This window comes from Vidua macroura, chromosome 5 (genome assembly GCF_024509145.1).
Source record: "Vidua macroura isolate BioBank_ID:100142 chromosome 5, ASM2450914v1, whole genome shotgun sequence".
NCBI lineage: Eukaryota > Metazoa > Chordata > Aves > Passeriformes > Viduidae > Vidua > Vidua macroura.
Window position 1 is genome coordinate 65,994,877 of NC_071575.1, and position 22,005 is coordinate 66,016,881.

Sequence of the window (22,005 nt, forward strand, 5' to 3'; positions counted from 1 at the left end):
ACAGGTTTCCTTTTTGGGGAAAGGAAGATGGCTGAATAAAGGAATGAAAAATGTGATTAAAATCCCTTGATAAAGAAAGGCTGAAGAGTGAGCTTAGCCACATAGCAGACACCAAAAAACACCCCTGCAGGAAACCACAGGCAAAGAGGCTTTCCATAGAGAGGCTATATCACTATTGTAACCTATCTTACATCAGCTGGAAACTGCCAGATAATGTATTTGTCTTGGAAAAAATAAAATGCCCTGGTCTTATTCTATGTCAGAAAGAATAGACTCAAACTAGAACACAAGTGTCACCTGGGGATAGCCTGTGTTTGACTGACATCAGAGAAAGCTTGGCTCTGAATTCAGTAAACCCTGATTTCACGCCTTGCAGACTTGTTTTAGACAGGGAAGTTACAGGTAGGGCACAGTCAAAGCAGTCAGTAGCTTATCCAAACCAGTGAGAATTCCTCTGGTCTGGAATATTGGCCATCTTCGACACTTTCTTAGTGCAAATGTAAATGTCACTTCTACAACCTACTAGGATGTACCAAAAACATGCAGCCTGTGGTAAGAGTAGGCTGTTACTCAAGTGTTGTCTTCATTTTATATTGGAGAGACACCGTAGGAGTTCCCATTTTAAATCTTGTCACCTGTTTTCACAGGCCTCCCCTGTTTTCCATGTATATTTTTCATTCCTGGGTGGAATAGGAAAAGGCAGAAGATGTTGGCCTTGCTGATTTTGCTTTCCTGAGAAAAAGGTACCTGGGCCTGAACCATGAAGGGAGGGTATTTCACTGCTTAGTGCCAAACTGAGTGTGATAATCCTAAAAAGCACATAAGGTCATTCCATTTAAAACTTAGGGAACCGCAGTTCTTTCTCCCTGCAAGCTGTCATGTAGCTTAAAGGTCTAGAATTTTGTCAAAGACATCTGTCCTAGAAAATGAATTTCAAAATTTCCCCTCAAATTCTTTCACAGTTCCATGCTTGTTATTCTTCTGTAATTCCCTACTTCCCAAGCACTTTTAGTGAGGCCCCCAGAGCTTGTTCTCACTCTCAGCACACCCTGAGCTCTTCAGCTACTGCTGCAGCAGAGCCACATCCAGGGCTGCTGTTTGCTTCCTGATTTTCTCCTTGCTCAAAGATCCCTCTGCAGTTCATCACGTGTGATGTAGGGCCCTTTGCCTCCCAGAGGCATGACACTGGCATGTGGAGTAACACCACAGCCCCAGGAAAAACAGACAATCTCCAGAGATGGTTCTTCTCCATCATCTTCCTCTCCATGGAACAAGCTGTGGAACTGGAAGAATATGCCCTTGAGGAGAGTGCAGCCTGATTCACAATCTGGCATGTACAGTTCCTAACCTACTTTTTTTTCTCATGCACCTGGTCTTGTGGTTCTCAGCTCTCATTTTTCAATCACTGCCTGACAGGAGAATTTGAGGAAATTATCACAGAATGGCTTTTATTGTGTGCCTGCTGCCATGAGGATGGCTCTGCCTTCCTGTAGAAATGTAGTAGAAATGTTGGCAATCATGAAGTTTCTCCCCAGTCAAAGCCAGAAAGTGCAAGCAAAGCAATTAAATCCTCACCTCTGGTTCAGTTTTGTTAACAAATACAGCTAGTGACTCTTGGCCAGTTCTTGAATTCTTTAATGGGATTATTATTCATTCATGCTGGCCTTGGTGAAATTTGGGATACAAGTATTAATCTTAGATTGCAATGAGAATTGTAATAACAAGAGAGCTTGTTATTACAAGCACAGAGGCCACACAGAAAGAATATCCAGTCCCAAAATAAATCAGATCTAACTTCTCCTGGAGTGAGGCAGGAGTACATCCTTACTGTGGACTGTACCTTCCAAGAAATTATAAGCCTCTATATAAACATCCATGCAAAACAGTTTTAACTCTTCCTTGACAAAAACTCTGTCCGCCTCTAGTGAGGGATGAAAGGAGCACAGTTAACACCTGGGCTTATCCTGCTTAGCTTTAGGTTCCAAAGAAGGAACCTCACTTTAGATGGTTAAAATTAGACATGAACATTTTTCTGAATATTTTTTGCCAATTTCGTGCTTTGTCCAAAGCAAAGGATCATCACCATAGAATAACCATAGAATGATTTGCATTGGAAGGGACCTTAAAGACCATTTAAATTCCATCCTGCCCTAGCAAGCCCCAGCCAATTGCACACTTCTAGCAATGGGGAGTCCACAGGTTCTGTGGGCAACCTGTCCAAGTGCCTCTTCACTCTCACAGGAAATAATTTCTTCTCTATATCTAATGCAAATCTACTCCCACCCATGCCCTTCTAAAAAGTGCCTCTCCCTGTAGACCTTTCATTTTGGCTTATATAAGATGTGACCTCATATAAGAACATAGGACAAAGTTTGCACAGGTTTTAGGAAAACATGAATTCCCTAGGAATTGTTGAGGTTATTCATGTTTGTCTTTCCTCTACTTTGTCATTATGTTGGAGATTTGGCACCACGGAGCAGCTCCTTGCAAGGAGAAGTGTCCCAGACATGCACTGTGCTTCATCCAGCAACTCAGCTGGGCCTTCATCTGCCACCAGATACGCTGATGCAGAACACTAGCACTGTTCCAGACACTCTAAATAGGGCCTGTGTCTTTCCTTCCCTTCATTAGTAAGGAATTCCTCATCACACTACCAGGCCATGAATTATTCCAGCAGAGGGATTGAGGACCAAGCAGGGTGGACTGCAAATTCAGTTCTGTGGCCAATCAGATGGCTGAAAGTCCATTTACTGTCAGCACAGAAAAGAATAAAGACAAAGCCAGTGCTAGAGAAAGCTGTTTCCTGCACAGTGCTGGGCAGAAGGTGACAGACTACAAGTGGCAAGGTCCCCAGGGTGTCCCGAATCAATCGGTGAATGGAGCCACAGTGGGCCATCAAACCATGCATGGCTTTACTCAGTGTCTCATCTCTTCTTTCATAATTTGTGTTAAATGCCTCTCTAAATTTTGAGTTAAGCTGCTGTTGCCATAGCAATGGCCATTTAGAGTGAGAGAATGCAGTGTATGTGTTGGGGGTGTGAGGCTCAGGCTCCTCTCATAAAAATATGTCTGCATGTACATACACTGCTGTGGAGCTGCATGAAAGGAGCCAAGCAAGCAGTTTTCATCAGATCTGAGGGAGGGACAGGTGGTATGGAAAGAGGAGAAGCTTGGTGCAGGTTGGAGCTGTTTGTTCCAGCATGCACCTGCGAAGAGCTGAGTACTAAACTGAAATGAGCCTGAGTGAGAACTGACTGACATTTCATTTCCTAGCAGTAGAAGTCACTCCTTTGCTCAGGACAAGGCATGTTTGTTTCTGCCTTTGTGAGATAAATCTTTGCAGAAACAGGAAAAATTTGCTTTCTCTGGTTTATTTTCATTAAAAATAACTCTTGCTGCTAGCTCTCTAACAGGAAATGCTTTTAAGCAATCTACTCCCACCGTTTATACAAGTTTATTTGTCAGGGCATAGGCTGAAAAAAAGTCAATAAATAATGCAGGCATTATATTACCTAATTTTAGATCCACTTCTAAGATTTTTCAACCCACTTCTAAGATTTTTTCAACATTCTTAGCACTAGCATTTTTAGTGGCCACAGCAGGAGAGATTCAGAACTTGTGAGGTTTATTCCTCACTTTATGCCACCTCTCTGTTGGGTGAAGAAACTTCTTAAATAGTTACAGCTAGGGCAAGATCCCTCTCATATCCCTGAGCCTATTTCCCTGAGGACTTTGGCAGAGGTCCATCTTCCTCCAACTAAATTTGGCTTAGAAGTGGAATTAAGCATCACCTTGATCAGCAAGTGCAGGCAGGGTCTAAAGTGTTTTGGGAATTTTCAGCCTGAGAGTGAGATTTAGGTACCTGAAGCACTAATTGATGAAGAAGAGCAGTCCATTTCTGTCACTGGCTGGGCCTCAGATTCTTTTGAAGTCCTGTATTTGACTGATTGTGAACAGCCTTTTTAAAGTCCATAAATTCATAGGAGGGCATCCAAGTTTGATAATGTAGCCATAAACTTGTGTGACATATCTTGTCCCTCCATGAGCCCAGACAGGGTCATGAATCATAATGAACATTCCAGATTCCTGTAAGAATACCTTCTTTAACCTTTGAAAAGAATCTGGGGCCCAAAAGAGAGACATAAATGTGAGTATTTTCGAAGTATAGCTCTGTATTTGCCTGTTTCTCAGTAAATAGCAGCCACCAGCTCCTGCTCCCTGTTGGTGACATAAGGACACACTTTGTGCATGGTAGGTCTGAAACTGAGCTATTGTTTCCACTTCCAGTGGTACTTTCTGGTGGAGGAGAGGCAGTCTTGTGCCTCTCTTTGCCGACTGGAAAAGAGAAAGGCAAAGAGGATCTATCAGTCAGCAAACCCCATAAGCTTCAGTAGTTTACTGATTTACAACAGCTGCAAAACAAATTCTGTAAATTTTTTAGTACAATCCAGTTCCCACAAATAGCTGAGGGCAGCTTTTGTTTCCAGCAAACTTCTGAGACTTTTGTGATTAGAACTAAAAAGGCAGTACGCACAATTCACAATCAATTATGTTTTATTAATGTTTTTTTAATACACGCCACAGCCCAGTAATCATGAAGCTGTTCAACAATGTTGATCTAAAGTCAGCTAATAGCAGGATGTAATTTGTGGCCGTCTCTGCTCACTTACAAAACACTTGCTCCGTTAATTGTGATTTCACACTCTGCTGAATGCTGTTGCCTGGAGGTAGCATTCGTGTGATGGAAGAGTTACCAGTCTGGAGGGTGTAGCCGGGTGGAGGAGGGAAGGATCATTTCAACAGAGGCTACTGTTGTTAAATTTTCAATCCTTTTATGTTTAAAGAAAAGGGAAAGGAAACAACTAAACATCAAAATGTACAATCCACTACTAAATAGGTCTTTAAAACCTGAACATTCTTTCCATGTTTTGATCCCTTTCTATTGCTTTGTGTTGTTACCAGGAACAAGACAAAACAAGTGGCCAGGAGGTGAAACCTTGTCAGGGTAATCAGGCACCTACCTTGACCTCATATTGTAGATGCTGAGCAAACCCAAAGCAGGAGCATATTTTTTCATTAAAAATGTTTTCATGCCTTTGGGGGTCCCAGAGACACCTGGTGTCTTTCTTAACCAGAATAGGCAGGAGATTCTCGTGGAGGAGGTCAGAAGTGCCTAAAATGTTGCCATATGATAGTGAGCAAGTTAAGCAGATGGAATCTCATCACTGAATGGTTGGTCAGTGGTGATGAGACAAAAGTTCAGCCCTGCACTGGCAAGGGCAAGGCAGCTCCTGCTCTAAATGTTTGCAGTGAATATGTCAGAAGGAGAAATATTGCCTCAATCAAATGAGAAGAACCGTCTTAACCTAGAAAATTTCCAGCTGAGTGTTTGGTACTGCTGTGGCAAACTGGGAGATACAGCTCAGACCAGACAGGGATAGGAGCATCAACCTGGGAAGGTTTTTATTTGACTCATCCCTAAATTGGGGCAGGGAGAAGGAGCCACAGAGGGGACTTTGTCCACTGCTTGCCATCACCTCCACTATTCCAGTTTCTCCCATCCTGAGCAGTGATGTGGAGAGATCCAAGCCGGGTTTGAGTGCTGCTACCTGGGGGTCCAAGCCAGGACTGAGTCGCATCAGAGCAGGCTGGGTGGCAGCAGAAGTCACCACACATGCAGCCAGAGAGGAAAAAGGGTGCACACTCTGCTGCTCTGTGAGTCTGGTGTGACTCTGAGTCTGCCTGTGTTGCCAGCCAAAGCCTCAACAGAATAGTAGCAAAGGACACTCTGCTCTCCACATATGCAGAGGCCCAGCCATATTTTCTGTATTGCCAAAATGTGGGGAAAACACCTTGGCACAATAGCAAGAGTGAAATCTGGCAGCTCGCTTTGGAGTGAGCCAAGAATGCCCAGGCAGAGCACCTCAGCTGGAGCACAGGTTCACGGGCAGATCCAGCCTCAAGGAAAACCCTGCAGGCGCTGCAGAGAGCTGAGAAGTGATTAGGAGCACAAAGCAGCAATGATCTCTGTGTGGGCAGAAAAAAAAATAGATGCTTAAGAATCAATTAAGAGGGAAAGGTTAAATACGTGTCTAAAGAGTAAATGTACAGATACTCCTTAGGGGGCTATGCCTTGGATGGTGTTAACTTCACTTAGTTAAGCCTCACTTGCATTAAGCACAAGTGTTTTAGCTAAATATTTCATCCCCAGGACATGATACTGAAAACATCATGGTTTACTCTGGGCAAGACTGCTCCACACTTATGCCATCACCTCTCTCACCCAACATCTGACATTGCTGACCTTAGCCTGGTGCTGGTGTTCCCACACCACCCAGAAGGAATAATTGCAGTGATATCCACAGGTCACAGAAGCCAGCTGCCCCTTTGTCCCCAAAGGCTTTATAGTCCCATTTTTTTCCCTTTTCCATGCCTTTCTGGGATCACAGGTGAAGGCTGAGACTAAAGTCAACTAACACACAATCAATAAGCACACAGCACTTGCCTGTTCATTGCAGTCACTGCTGGTGGGCTTTCAGCTGTCACCAAAGCCTGGAAGAAATAAGCAGATGGACAAAAAGCAGTAGGATTCAGCTGATTCCAAAGAAGACAGAAAGGAAGATGGTGGGACTTTCAAAGGTCTAACCCTGCATTACATCAAGATCATTACACCACAAACTGTCCAGATGGCACAAAGCCCCGGGCTCACGGCTGGGCTTCTCAGTGCACTTGAATGTACTCATTGTCAGAGTAGGGAGGAACTCGAATGATTTAGGAGCCTGCAATGGCCTGGCCCAGAGCTCTGCCTCTGGTGGTCTGCTCAATGTAACTCCCCCTCCTGAGACCAAACTCACTCTGGAAGAACTCAGTGCCAAATGCTCTCATGTATTTTAACAAATAACAAAGACTCGTATTTCCACACCATATTAATGTCTGGCTATCTTCAGGGGCTCCTTGTTCCTCACCAGGCTAAATTAATACCTCTAGTTCTAATCTATAGAGTTATTTAATATCTGAAAACTGAAAGAGTAACACGTCAAAGACATCTGTTTTCCCGCGTGATTAATATTTTAAATACTTTTTTTCCTGAAACAGGATATCATAGATCTCTGAGGAGAGGGTTGGGCATCTGCTGTATGTTGACAATGTAGAAAACCTAAAGCATCAGATGTTGATGCTAACACAGTACAAATAGTTACACAGTGTTCTGAATTTTTCTGCTTGTTCTAAAGCATCAGAATATAAGTTTTTATTTTAAGACTGATGGTTTACTTCTACACTGATGCATTATCTCTTGCTTTATATGTCTTTATACTGAAATTTCCCCTAAATTTTTAGAGTTTTTCAAACTCTTTTACAATATACTAAAAATGGCATGAACTTGTATCGCTTGTATGTATAATATCGCTGGTGGTAATTGCAATAATTAATGCTTTTTGTGTACAGGTTTTCAAGATGAAATTCACAAAAGTACCTAATTGGAGAACCATTTTTGTCCTTTTTTCACAAGGCAAGAAAAATAATCTGAGATGTAACAGCCAACAACTGAAATTTAAAGCACTTTGATTAATTTTCAGCAAATTTATATGTCAGGACCTGATTAACATTTCATGAAGGAAATTCTCCATTTCCATAGAAGAAATTTACTTGTTTCGCCACCTCACCACGTGTTCCACAACTTTTTCCTGGTTTGTTTTTTTCTTTGTTTTCTTTTATGTCCTAATTTAAGCTACCAGATTTCAGCCAGTCAGAATCAGGGTGTGAGTAATTTGTGTACTTGGCACAGGTTTGTCACTGTAAGCTTTAGGTTACTTTACAAATATTTCTCTTCCAGAGGCAATGACATCTCTAATGTTAATTGGCAAGGAGACTCAAGCTTGTATATCACTTTTTTTCTGATTAAATAAGATATTATATTTCAGTGTAGTTCTCATCAGGTATTAAAAGTCAAGTTCTGCCAGGGCACATATAAATGTGATAAATGTGTTGGACGATCTATGCTACTGTGTAAGTTATCCATGATCTCTGAGAGAAAGAAATTCAGCTTCTTGTGTCACTCTTGAAAAACACACTGTAATTTTGAGCTGAAATTTGAATTGCTTTAGAAATTTGCTTCCCTAAGATAAAATTTGTAGGGCACAGAGAGGGCTCAGGGAAAGATAAGTCTCTGATGGGTGACTTTGGAGAAAGATCTATTGATGAAACTATTAGCTTCAATATTTGTAAAATGTCACAAGAGCACAGGTGTGGTGGGAACCTCCTCTGTGACCTTACACTGAGCATGGTTCTCCTCCAAAGAAAGTTTACAAAGGACAGAAGGTGATACTGAGTTGACATATGGCTCCAGGCACCACAATAACACATTATGGTTCTGAATAATGCAGTATAAATCCTCAAGTGCCAAGGGGGAGCCACCCACAATAAAGCTAAACATAATCTTCTCCAGCACCCACGTCAGCTCTTGTTGCATGCTTTGTCAGGAAGCTGCATAAACAGATAAGCCCTGTAAAACACTGTGAAGGGGAACAAATGTGGGGAAATCTAGGATATAGCACATGGTAGGGAGGAGAGGAAACCTCTCCAGAGTTTTAGCCCTGTCATGTAGATTGCCCTATTCATTAGTTAATGGTGTTGAAAAAATAGCTAAGCAATCTGAAGTTCATCAGCTCTGTAAGGCTTCCCATTCCATCCTTAATTCTGTAAGACTGGAAAATACATGGCTGCTGGATGCTGGATTGCCAATACCAAGCATTGGTACTGTTATGATGGGAGGCATGGACAAAATTGCCACTGATGTATAAGCAATAATATTTGATTTGTAAGTCATCTGGCTAAATGAAAAATTCAACTGCAATTCTCTTTGAAGTTTGACACCTACTAGACAAATAGACTGAAAATGCTTAGTCTGATAAGAATTCGTCTCTCAACCAGCACCACAGGTGGACCTGCTCCGTGAGCTACAGACAGAAGGCCTGCAGAGGACCAGAGCTGACATGTTAATACAGCCCTGGAAGACAAATTTAGTTTTGGAGATTATATCAGTGGGATACTGAACACAGAAATCCCAGACCCCAAACCTCTTTCTCATTTTAATTGCTTTCACAGAAACAAGAATGTGCCCATCCTTAGTAAATAAGCACATTTACACCAAGAATAGTAAATTTGTGCACCCAACTTTTCACACACAGAGAAATAATCCACCAAAGCCGATGATTCAGACCTAGAGGCAAGTGGATTTTCAATGAGAGCAGCACAGCTGCTATTGTACACAAGTGAGTTGCTTTCAGTAAGGGATATGCTGAGTGTCCCCCAAGGGCAGATGTGACTTCCCCCTGTGGGCTTCTTGTGGTGGAAGAAAAAGGGCCTCTGGAGTGCCAAATGAAGGTGTTTCACAAGCTGGATGCTTCTGGCTAAAGTTCAGATAGAGTAATGCTGGCAGAAACCCTCTGATGCAGATACTTTTCTCCTTCAGCTTGTTTACTTTTCATGTTGATATTTGCATTGCTTCTACACCCAGACTCTACTTCTATTTCCACCAGAGATCCAAAGACTATAGGGCAGGAATGCAGTACTAACAGAACACCTACAACAACACAACCCTGCCAGTTGCTGACATTAAAACTTTAAATATAAACAAAACCTGAAAGAATTCCTACATGATCAGCAAGCACTTCTTTTTGAAATATCCCAGAAACATGCTTTTAGTAGAAGACCGTACTGCAAAAGCCAATAGGAGTGGTCAGTATAGTGAAATCACTTCAGGAAGGATATGATCAGTGGTATCTTCACCATGTTTAAGAGGAGGAATATGGGCTGTATCAGCCTGGAATAGGTAGGAAATGTTTGTATATATAGTCCTGAGCTACACAAGTTGCAGAGAAAGCATGTGGGAGGTGCACACCAGAGAGAACAGGAGAGAAACTGAGCTGCAAGCCCATCTCTGTGATCTGCTTTAAAATATTCTCCATCCCACCAAGATGTCTGTCCAGTGTCACCATAGTGACGCTTCTCACTGACCACCCAAATCTGCCTCACAGCTTCCTTCAGGAGTCCCACCCATGAGAAGCCCCGGAGGCATCCATCCCTCAAACCCAAAGGGGAAACCTCCCCTGACAAATCAGCCTTTGCATGAACAGAGTGAAGGTCACTCTGAACCTCTCCTCAGCATCCTTGGTGCTCAGCAGGACACTGCAATGCCACTACATGGGCAGCAGTGCTGCCAAGGCTGATGAAGGAGAGAAGCACATTTTATACCCTAAGCTCTGTTTTTGTTTACTGTCTCCCATTTATAAAGAGAGGATTTGAACACATAAAATAGGTTGCTTTTCCTGAGAAGCAGGGCTCTGCATCCATGGTGTCACCCTGCAGTCGCAAAGCCCCCATGACAAGATCAGAATTCACAGGAGGGCAAGACAATCAGTGTAGGTGGGTGGCCACTACCCATGGACACCCCTTACCAAGCACTGTGTCCCCAGATAGAGCAGGATTGTGGGGATGAGTCACCTGTGTGCTCCAACCTAAATGGGCTTCCCACCACCTCCTCCTTTCACATCCCTGGACACCTTTAGACTGGTGCTGTCAATACAAAGTGGCAAAGAAGAATCAGAGAAATGATCATTCCCAATCCTCACCTACTTGGATTGCCCCTTGGGTTCTGCAGGGACTGATCCCTAGCTGTGCCATCACTGATTCCAGTTTCCCTCAGCAGTACCACTGTAACAAGCATAAGTGACAGAAGACAGGAATCCTTTGCATTCTTTGCTGAGGAAATCAGTTGTCCATGTGCAATGTTGAAATAATGTTCAGTGCCTTTGTATCCTTTCTTGCTGATATATCAGAGACACACACATTCCTGAGACACAGAGGAGACGCAAGGTGAAAGGCGATGCCATTTACAGAAACCAGCACCTATGAAGGAGTCAAGGGAATGAGAGCATCCTCCCTGCTGTGAGGGTAAATCCACTGTAGCTCTAGGTATGTCCCAGGGTAGTTTTAGAAAACCTTATAGAGGGCCCCATTTTAAAGCCTTTTCTTGGGGAAACGGGTCGTGTTGAAGAGCTATTGAAAGCAGATTGGTTTAATATGACCTTATAAAAGACTCACATAAAAGCCTGAAGGAGCAATAGGAAGCAAGGGAGATTTATTGTTAAGGTATCAGAGGAGCACTGGGAAAGATCAAAGTTTGATTCTTGGCTGTGCTGATGACCTTAGTTAAATCACTCAGGAACAAGCTTGGAAGAACTTGTTTAGGAAGTTTTTCAGGTTCAGTGCCTTAGTGGGAACAAGGGGGTTCAGGGCACAGTTGACCTTTACAAATTTTGATAGTGATTGTGAGTGTTGAGCAAATCAAAATCTGAATTTAGAATCTTCTGAGAATCTTAATTCATCTCTCTGTGTCTCTTTTTCTCCCAAGTGTAAAACAAGGAAAACAAATACTTTGCCACTGTTATAAAGCTAAATGTATGAATGTTTGCTGAGATACAATAGCAACAGAAGCCACAGAGGTAAATAAGATGGATGTTGCATTAAAAAAAAATCCCAAGTCCTGTTTTTATCCAAACGGTGGATTAGTGATGAAAACAATGGAAGTCAACACAACTGAATTATTAACCACACAGTCATTTATACAACAAAAGTAACCTTTTTGTCTGATAATGATTTCCAGTGGGATAGCACCACCATTTTATATGTCCTATATACACTTAAATAATGTTTGGTAAATTAGAGTACTAAGTCTGATACAGAGAGTACTGCCGAATACAGTCATCATTACTTCTGTTAAAAATTACCAGAAAATCTATTTTCTGGACCTGTTTAATAATCCACAGGTGACAAACCAACTAGTTTACTTAAAGATCATTCAGGGATGAGGGAGCTTTTTTTCCATTGACATTTCTGAATGGAAAATTCTGCTGAGACAGTCTGCAGCTCAGACTATTCGGAGAGCAGAGGGAGACCTTTAACAGTGCATCTGACCCATTACTGATTTATGAGAGAACAATGTTGGAATAAATATGAACAAAAAACTATCCTTTCACTCAATTTGGTACAGCAATGTTGAAATTGTACTAGGATAAACAACTGCCTTGCAATAAGCATGCTCATTCATTATTCAGTGTTAAATCTTAATTGTTACTGATTTAAATTTCTTTGTGCTAAGTGTTTCTAAATTATAAATAACCCTGCAACTCTAATAGTATATACTCTGTTAAGGAAAAGGTAAGTACAGAAATAAATTATTAAAGTGTTCTGCTTAACTATTGCCACACAATTCATCTCAGGATTGGGAGATCAAGGCAGCCACTTTGATAAATTTGAAGAGATATTGACAAGGAGTCTATGGACAAGTCATGCATCTGTGTTGCATAAACAGACTTTGTGTATGTATATTTATTTACAAAATTGTTACATTGTGATCTTCACTCTGAGGTTTGATTTTTCTCCTTTTCAGGTCATTGGCAAACTGTCCTGACCTTAGTGAGAGTAAAATCATATCCTAAGTACACACATCACTGCTGTGCTCTCCCTTTGATCTGAACGCTGAACTGTGATTAACATTAAAGAGAAAAAGTCCAGCCGCAAGCATTTTCATGCCCTGAGCAAGCATCAAACACGAGACTCCTTCTTGTCATGTCTCTCATTCTCCTCTTTCATGTCTCTCTTACTTATTTATGTATTTACCTTAATTTGCTTGGAAGAGTTTTGTTTGCCTCAAGGAGGGATGGCTGTGTGCTTAAGGCCTCTCACATCCCTTTTGCCTTTTCTAATTCTTTCCATGTCTTCTTTAGAGGTCCAGTGGAAAGACTTGTTGGCTTGTTCTTCACGGGCTTGTGGGACAACACTTCGTATCTGGCAATGGATCAGAAGGACTGAAGAGTGTTTTTGCTCCCACCTATGTTTCTTAGAGCTGCTAAAACAGGACCAATGAAGATGTTCACCAGACTCCAAGTCCTTGCGCTAGCTTTATTTTCCAAAGGAGTTTTCCTTTCCCTAAGTGACCACAGCTTTGTCAGAAAGGAAATTAAGATAGAAGGAGACCTGGTCTTAGGAGGCTTATTCCCAATCAAGGAAAAAGGCACTGGGATAGAAGAATGTGGGAGAATCAATGAAGACCGAGGCATCCAGCGCTTGGAGGCCATGCTGTTTGCTATTGATGAAATCAACAAAGACAACTACTTGCTGCCAGGAATTAAGCTTGGAGTTCACATCTTGGACACGTGTTCCAGGGATACATATGCCTTAGAACAGTCTTTGGAGTTCGTCAGGGCATCTTTGACTAAAGTGGATGAAACAGAGTACATGTGCCCTGACGGCTCGTATGCCATCCAAGAGAATTTGCCACTGCTCATTGCAGGAGTCATAGGTGGTTCCTACAGCAGCGTCTCCATACAGGTGAGTCACAGCAGCCCCACCAGGTGAGAACTGTTTATCTGCAATTCCAGTGAGAGAACCACTGCTTATGTAAGTTTGCCAGTAAATCAAGTCTTAGCTTGATCACTTTACCTTAGGTGTCAATCTAGCATGTGATTTTTACTTAATTTACATTAGTTTGATTCACTCTTTAAAATACTGTACTTCTAACCTCTGGCAGCTGTCCACTTCTCCTAGTTATGTTGTATCCTGAAGGCATCTGAAGTTTCCAAAAGTCTTAGTATTTATTTTGAACTTTGCATTTCATGACACTTCTACAGCTCTAAGTGCAGATACGTGTTCACATCAATCACAAACTATTACCACCTAGGTGTTTGAATACATGTGTTCCTGCCATGCTGCATGTTCATAACATTCATCATTTTAACAACAGATATTTAAAATTAAAAAATAAATCCTTGTCTTACTTCTAGTCACTAGTGGGATTCCCCAGGGCTCAGTACTGGGGCCAGAGCTGTTTAATATCTTTGCCAATGACCTGGGTGAGGCAATCTAGTGTACCCTCAGTCAGTTTGCAGATGATACTCAGCTGGGCAGGAGTGCTGATCTGCTGGAGAGTAGGAAGACTCTGCAGACTGAATCAATGGACTGAGGTCAGTGGTACGAGGTTCAATAAGGCCAAGTACAGGTCCTGCACTTGGGTCACAACAACCCCCTGCAGGACAACAGGTTGGGGGAAGAGTGGCTGGAAAGTGTCCCAGCAGAAAAGGACCTGGGGGTGCTGCTTGACAGTGGCTGAACATGAACCAGGTGTGTCCAGGAGGCCAAGAAACCAGCGGAATCCTGGCTTGTATCAACAATGGTGGGTCCAGCAGGACCAGGACAGTGACCTCTATACTGGGGACTGGTGAGGCCACACCACACATCCTGTGCCCAGTTCTGGGCCTCTCATTGCACCATTGAGGTGCTGGAGTATGTACAGAGAAAGGCAACAGAGACAGTGAAGAGTCTACAGAGAAAGATGGTGAAGAGTCTCCTCCTGAAGGAGTGGGGGTGTTTAGCCTGGAGAAGAGGAGGCTCAGAGGGGACTTTATAGCTACAAATACCTGAAAGGAAATTGTAGCCAGATGAGGGGTGGCCTCTTCTCCCAGCAACCTGTGACAGGTTGAGAGAAAATGTCTTCAAGCTGCACTTCATGAGGTTCATGTTGGACATCAGGAAGAATTTCTTCACAGAAAGGGTTGTTAAGCAATGGAATGGACTCCCCAGGGAGGGAGGTGGTGGAGTCCCCATCCCTGGATATATTAAAGAAATTACTGGATGTGGCACTCAGTGCCAAGGTCTGGCTGATGTGGTGGTGATCAGTCAAAGGTTGGACTCTGTGATCTTGGCGATATTGTCCAACCTAAATGATTCTGTGATTCTGTGGTCACATTATTTTGGGTCAAATAAAACAAGCCAGTTCACATGACTCGTTATCACAAGTGGGTGGTGTCTTAAGCCCAGACTGACGTAGACTAAGACCCTGCATCTGGTATTTCTTCATAGTCAGCTGCAGGTTTCCAAAGGCATCAAGTCTTGACAGTGCCGGATGTTTTTTCAGACTCAGTGTGGGACGTTTTTCCAGACTGAGCACAAGCCTCAATCACTGCACTAGTGTCAACAGCAGTAAGAGTTCTTGTGTACTGCAGACTACCCCAGCAGTGACAGAAAGCCCACAGAACCTCATTTGCCTGTTTCGTAAATAGGGCAAGAGTTCATCCAATGTTCGTTTCAATCAGAATTACTCCAGGGAGCTGGTAGCTGCTCTTGTGAAGGCATTAAATCCCATCAGTTGGGAGCATGATCAGATCCCATAGGACACGCAAAAGCACAGAAGAATTTAAAGAAATTACATTTTATTTCCTTTTGTATTCCAGTGTGTAACTCATCTGTGTATTCATAGGGAATATAAGGGCAAATCCTTATCCATACTGCAGGAGAACAATTTCTGCAGAGCAAAACCTCAGCCATCTCTTGTAGTAGAAGTGGTTTTGTCCCACTGTGGACCAGCTAGCAGAGCAGGAATGTATCCTTCACCAGTTATGTGGGTCTGATCACTTGGAACACAAAGAACAAGTAAGTTTCAGGCTGAAAAAGAGACATCTGAAGGGGGAAAATGGTAGTTACAGAACCTTGGGCAGCACAAACTGTTAAGGAAATAATTTTTCATTGTCTCTTCCAATCACACAAAGAGTACATCAAATGAAACCAGTAAATGGTAGGTTGTTGTGAATGCTAAAAGCTGAATGAGTTTCAGAAGTGACTAGAAACAAAAAGAAGAAATTCTGTACTATACCTCCTTTGGTTCAGCAGTTCCCAGAGCTACAACTGTCTGAAGTCTGGCAAAATATTTTGAAGCATCATATGCCTGCCCTATCCCACTGGTGGAGGAGTTTTTTTGCTGTACCTTTGGTTTGTGGTCAGTGTGTTTCTCAGTTCACCCTAAGTTCAAGTGAGTCCAAAGGACATGAAGATCTGAGGTAACCTAAAAGACATATCTATAAGAGTAGTTACAGCAGAGGAGATGGTGCAGGTGTTTCATTCCTTCCCAGAAACCCAGAGGGAGTCAGATCACATTTCTAAAGTAGTCTGTGGCCTCTTGCACAGCATCTTTCAGCGTGTCCCTTTGAATCCAGTCTCTGGTGATCACTGATCTCAGACTAAATCCATAGCTGAGGCAGTAGATTGGATGCAGCACACATCAAATATACATAATAGAGGGCATTTAGATATTTCATATTCCAAAATCTTAAGTTTGGAGCAGCTGTCCAATGGAAATTGGAAGTCCTAATTAGAGATTTTCCAAATCAATCCATGTAAAAAATAGTATTATAGCTGTATGAAAATCTGTAGGTCATCCAATTTTCAAAACCTAAGGAAGATGATGAAACAAAACTTATAGTTAATATTACTCTATGGTCTTCTCTAGACTTGTCAATAGTTTTGCAAACGTAAGGTCTTTCTTAACATAGTTCTTCAGAGAAACAAATCGTTTCACAAATCATTCAACTTGTCATCAAACATCTTCCATTTTTTTTAATAGAAAAAGGTATTCAGTTGTTTATTTTCTCTTTACATTAATTGTGTTGGCCTTCCTTCAGTCCCTCTTTTCTGGCTTTCCTCTAGAGTTCACACCACCTAAAAAAGATGTAACTAAGCACTAGAAAATATATAATTAAGCCGTTCACTCCTGTTACCCATCCTGTTAAGATAGTCAGTCACAAGTTCTCTTTCAAAAGAAAATCCCTGTCAAGAATAATAGACATTGTAGACTCAAGCCTGAAATTGTAAGGACATTCAAGCATTGAAGGCAAGCATTTTGGTGCCATACCAATTTCAGAGTCAGCCACCTGTACAGAGTAGCTCCAGTAACAACTGTAATCACACCACTGCTGAAAGTCAAAATATTTCACCAGGGGTGTGTGTGCAAGGCTCAGCACGCCCTTTCCCTGTGTTTTCAAGCAGCATCCAGGGTGCTGGTTGCTTCCAGATGTAGCCCTGGCAAGCATTTTTATTTTGCTGAGAGCTGTAAACACCATAAAGTCCATAGTGCAATTTCTTAGCCTTAAAATAAAACATGCTGAGTTCTTCAGACAAAAATTATTTCTGGCTTTTTTTTTTTTCCCTCCTGTGAATTTGTCTTTATATTTCAATATTTTTTCTTCCCCTCCCTTCGCCCACCCTCTCCTGCTTTTTTCTGGACAGCTGTCTGCCAAATCACTTCATGATGCTCCTGCTGTCAGATTTGTACTTCTTTCATTACCCTTCCACTAAGGAATAAAAGATTTTGCTGGTAAATCAGCAATGAACACCTTCCCCACTGAGTCAGTATGTGCGATAGGCACTTTTTGCAGAGACTAAAAACAACAAGAGAATGCAGAATGCTTAATTATTTTCTGGTCAGACTAGGCTATTATCGTTAATGATGATCTGGATAATTAGTTTTTAGATGTTGTGTTTAAATTAGCAGTGAGCCCAATCTGCACAGCACTTGATTCTTCAAAACTCAAGCCAGGATTCTTAGTCAATGGAAAAGCTCATGTTAAAAAAAAAATAAAATAAAAAGCTGTTTTCATGAAATTAAATTCTGTCTTGAGTAGAATCTAGCATCAGGAAGTGAAGAATTCAAAATTTGAAGAGTTTTCTTTTGGGCTCATGGATTTTCATCTGAGCCAGGTTATCTACTCTTTCTTAGTTTACAACAGAAATTTCAAACATATTTTCCTTGGAGAGACTGACACAGTAAAAATGATAAGAAAAATAGACAGTATTCATTTGCAGAAGAGCACCTGCATAGCCAATCCCAATTCCATGTTTAAGATACTTAAGTCAGCTCTTTTCAGGAATATGAATGTGGAAGCAGGAATACCTTTATTCAAGTACTGGATTTGTTCTTCCCTGTTTCTGAAAACTGGATTTTCTTCCGAAAATGAAGACTAGAGTCCATTTCCTTCAGTCAGCTCTTAGAAAAATTAAAACATTCCTTTAGGTGGGCTGGATTTTTAATTTCTATGTATACTATATTCACATGGATGTAAAGATTGTCTACTGGCTGTCACCTCGCTGTCAACCCACAAGACCTCCAGATCACGACCATGAAAGTTATTTCCAATTTAGAGCCTCATCCAGAAAAAAATGGCAAAACAAAAACCAGTGCCCTGCTGTCTTCTCTTCAGTTCCTCACTGTGTCTCAAGTAAACTGTAACAAAACCACTGCAGCAAGTTTAACAGTGCATTACTGCTATCACAAAAGCTAAAGCCACTCCTAAGTGAGTGACCATCTGGCATGAAATTCAAAATATGTACTCATTTACTGGCAATCTTTTCCTGGCTGTCGTTTCTCCTTAGCCACAAAAGTCTGCCAAGGGCTCATGGAGCCTGAAAGCTAATCACCTCCATTTCCTTCCTCCAAGGATAAACCATCTTTCAACCAGAGTCTTAACAATAGCTTCTGACTTCCATCACCACTGAAAATAGTGGAAAATCCTTAAATGAACCAAAAAATAAATGAAACATAGCAATGGGACTCTGTCCCACTGTGCATGGACCCAACAGGGATGTGGGCAGGACACATGTGCAGGGTGTTGCAGCGGTTTGCCAGGCCACACACACCATTTGTGCTGTGCACTGACAGCCTCCGGTGATTTTGTGCTTGTGAAAGTAAACCAGATCATTATTAAAAAATCCATTCTGTGAGATGGACCACCTACCACCAGCATTTAAGCTACACATGCACTTGCCAGCTTCCATGTGTCTCCTTTATACTCTCTCCTCTTTTGTCTCAGTTCTTCCCCTCTTTCCACCACCTCTCAGCCGGATCCTTGCTGTTTGTTCCTCTCTTTGTTTCTATTCCACATTCAGAAATTGAACAGCCACTAGGCTGAGATTTTCAAATGCCCTGAGCATTTCTTTCATAGAGATTTCAAAGGAATATGTGTACCTCACTCTGGCTTCTCTGAAAACCCCACATTAACCAATTATTTTGCAGTCCTTTTTTATTTGGTTTTGAGCTATAATTTTTATTTCTTAAGTGTGTGCATTTTGTCCTTTTGCTAAGGGGATGTTGTAAGACTTTACAGGGATAGATAAGTAACCACTGAGATCATAGGTAAGAAGGAAGGAGCTCTACCATACAATGAGAGAATCATAGAATTGTTGAGGTCAGAAAATACCTCTAAGGTCATTGAGTGGGACCTTTACCCTGCACTGCCAAGTCCACCATTAAACTGTGTTCCCAAGTGCCACATCTACATGTTTTGAGAATACTTCCAGAGCTGGTGAATCCATCACATCCCTGGGCAGCCTGTTCCAATGCCTGACCACCAATTCAGTGAAGAAATTTTTGTTAGTATCAAATCTAAACCTCCCCTTGCTCAATTTGAGACCTTTTCCTTTTGTCCTATCACTTGTTACATGGGAGAAGAGACCAACCCCCACCTGACTGCAGTCTCCTTTCAGGGAGTGGTAGAGAGCAATAAACTGTTCCAAGTGGGAAAGGGTGTCACTAGAAGAGAAAGTGGCCAAAAATAAGAACTAGCTAGGGTCACCTAGACATCACCTATACTTGTTCTACCCCTTCTGACTAGGCCTTACTCTACACTCATTCTACCCCTTCTGACTAGGATTTACTCATCAGTTAATGAGTGTCAAATTACCATATTTATCACTGATAGCTCTTTTAACTCCAGAAGCAATTCCATGTTCCTTTAGAACCAACAGCCCCAGTTTTAGTGCCTTTTCTGATCCTGTGTAAATGGGACATGAGTCACGGGCAGGTTTACGAAGTCTCAAAGAGTTGCACTCTCATGCAAAGCAAGATCTTCTGCACAGGTCTCTTTTCAGGGTGCAAGTTTGGTGTTCAGCTTACTTCACTGCAACAGTAATGCTGTATGGAGGCAGAGTGCATATGTGACAGCTTACTGAGCCATCCCCTACAGGAAAAAAGAAAAAAAGATTTTCAAACAATTCCTTCAAAGCACAACATTTCTCTGCATGCCCTCTATGGTTTACTTTTTATTGCAAGGACAGACACAAATATAAAAAGAAATTCCCAGGTCCTGTGCAGAAATCCTAGCTGTTATTCCGACAGTGTTCCTTATTTCTGATGTTCATATTGCAGATGAAGTTACTTCACAGTTCAAACACTGCTTCTCTCTGTGTGGCAGCTACTGAGTCCACTGCAAACATTTAGCTATATTTTTCCTAGCTTCATTGTCTAAATTTTCAGGAGAAGAGCAAGGCTAAAAATAATGTTTCCTTCACCCTTCTTCCCGCTAACAAAAAATGTCAGACATTTTTATTTGTTTGGTAGTGAATTATCTTTTCCTGAGTTACCTTTTGGAAGCAATTTTATTAAGGAACATTACTTATAAAGTAGGAAACAGGCTTCTTAATACCAAAGAGTGTGAAAGCTGATGGAAACCACTGCTTCAGTCCTGCAATGCACCAAAAGATTCCACAGGAGAACAAGCCAGGATGGGACTCCTAAATAACCTCACTGCATCTGGTTGAGTTCCACCTGACCTTTAATGATTTAAAGAACTGGGATATTGGCATTCCCAGTGACCTTCTGGGGTCAGTGCTTGGAGTTCTGCTGAAGCCTAATTGGTGTTTTCTGTTGCAGGTCATGACACAGCCCTTGTGCAGTCACTGCCTTCATTAGTGCTTATTATAATATCCTAGAGATGGCACTCTTCGTTTAAAAATGGGCTAGGGAGAGATGATGTTCCAGGCTGATAAAGGTTTTTCAGTTCTGAAAGCAGTGAGGCCCCTAAGGTCCTAATTTCCCTTTGAAAACAAATTAGCTTGGAGTGAATTTTTTCTTGGGTCCAAGGTGATGTTGCATTTGCATCACTGAACTCTCTTCCTCCCACATACTCCCAAATTATGGGAGTATGCCAGAAGTGTCCAGATTGAGTCACTCTGGGTCACACTGTCCCCAGGTAGGAGACTACTAAATCCCAAGAGAAGAGGGAAAATTATGGTGCAGCCCAGCTTTTCAGTATTGCTCATATTTATTGCCAGTGATACAGTCTAGCAGCTCACAGCCTCCTGGGCTGTGTCTGCAGAACATAGCCAGTACATAGATGGAAATAAATATTTCTGTTTATTCTATTCTCACTGGACCACATCTAGAATATTACCCCTAACTTTGGGTCCCTTGGTAAAAAGAAGATTCAATAAATACAAATATAATCATGAGGAGGAGAGTCTGAAGCACAAACCTTACAAGAAGAAACTGAGGGAACTGCACATGTTTAGCCTGGAGAAGAAAAGGTTTGGTGGGAAACTAATATCAGCTTTTCAGTATATACAGGTTTGTTCTCAGGAACACAAAGTAAATGTCTTTATCAACATAATACAGGACCAGACGATAGAAGAAAATACTTATAAATTGAGATTTTAACCTGAGAAAAAATGTACATTCCAGGAGTTGGGACCAGGGGAGACTGCACAGGCCAGTGGAGACTGTTGGCTAGAGAGGTACCTCATTTAGTCATTACCTTAGGTTTATGCCTGCCACCTACCACACACCCACATCCCAGCCCATTCAGAACCAGTGTGTCTTTCCTGCCTTTCTAAAATAGCTCTTTCTACCAAACTTTTGGTATATTTTTATATTTAAGAAACAAGAAAAATTTAAATAGGGAAAAAAAACCTTTACTATATATTGGTATGAATGCTTTAGAGGCAGTTTGACTTCCAGCTGCCCAAATAATAATAAAAAGCCAACAAGGTAGATTACCATAATTTAGGAACTGGATAAAACATACACTAGATGCAGTCCATGTTTTTTTCAAAGCAAGAGCTCAGGCCCTGTGTTATAGCAATGAAATTAGGAAAAACCTTGGGACATGGCTTTGCCATGGTCTTGCTGTGGGAATCTGGACTTGCAACTTATTCCCAGAAATAAAAATACTTTCTCAGGAGACCAGAGGCAGCAAAATAATCTCCATTAGGACAGATTTCAGCTCAGAGAGACAGAAATTTGCCCAGTTTCTCAGTAGAGAAAAAACTCCTTAACCTTAATGTTATTCTGCTCCACAGCCTAATTTATTGTCTGTTCAGAGTAGCTCTTCCCTGTCTCAAAGG

The 22,005-nt window shown here is 41.7% G+C and overlaps 1 protein-coding gene across 3 annotated transcripts in view; it reads left to right on the forward strand.

Moving 5' to 3' along the window:
• Positions 1 to 22,005, forward strand: part of GRM3 (glutamate metabotropic receptor 3) — a 102,551-nt gene that overhangs the window by 44,727 nt on the left and 35,819 nt on the right. For all 3 annotated transcript variants that reach the window (XM_053978575.1, XM_053978576.1, XM_053978577.1), the window contains one exon: positions 12,789 to 13,392. In XM_053978575.1, coding sequence (XP_053834550.1) covers positions 12,895 to 13,392 — 498 coding nt within the window. In that variant the 5' untranslated portion in view covers positions 12,789 to 12,894. The remainder of the gene's footprint in view (positions 1 to 12,788; positions 13,393 to 22,005) is intronic.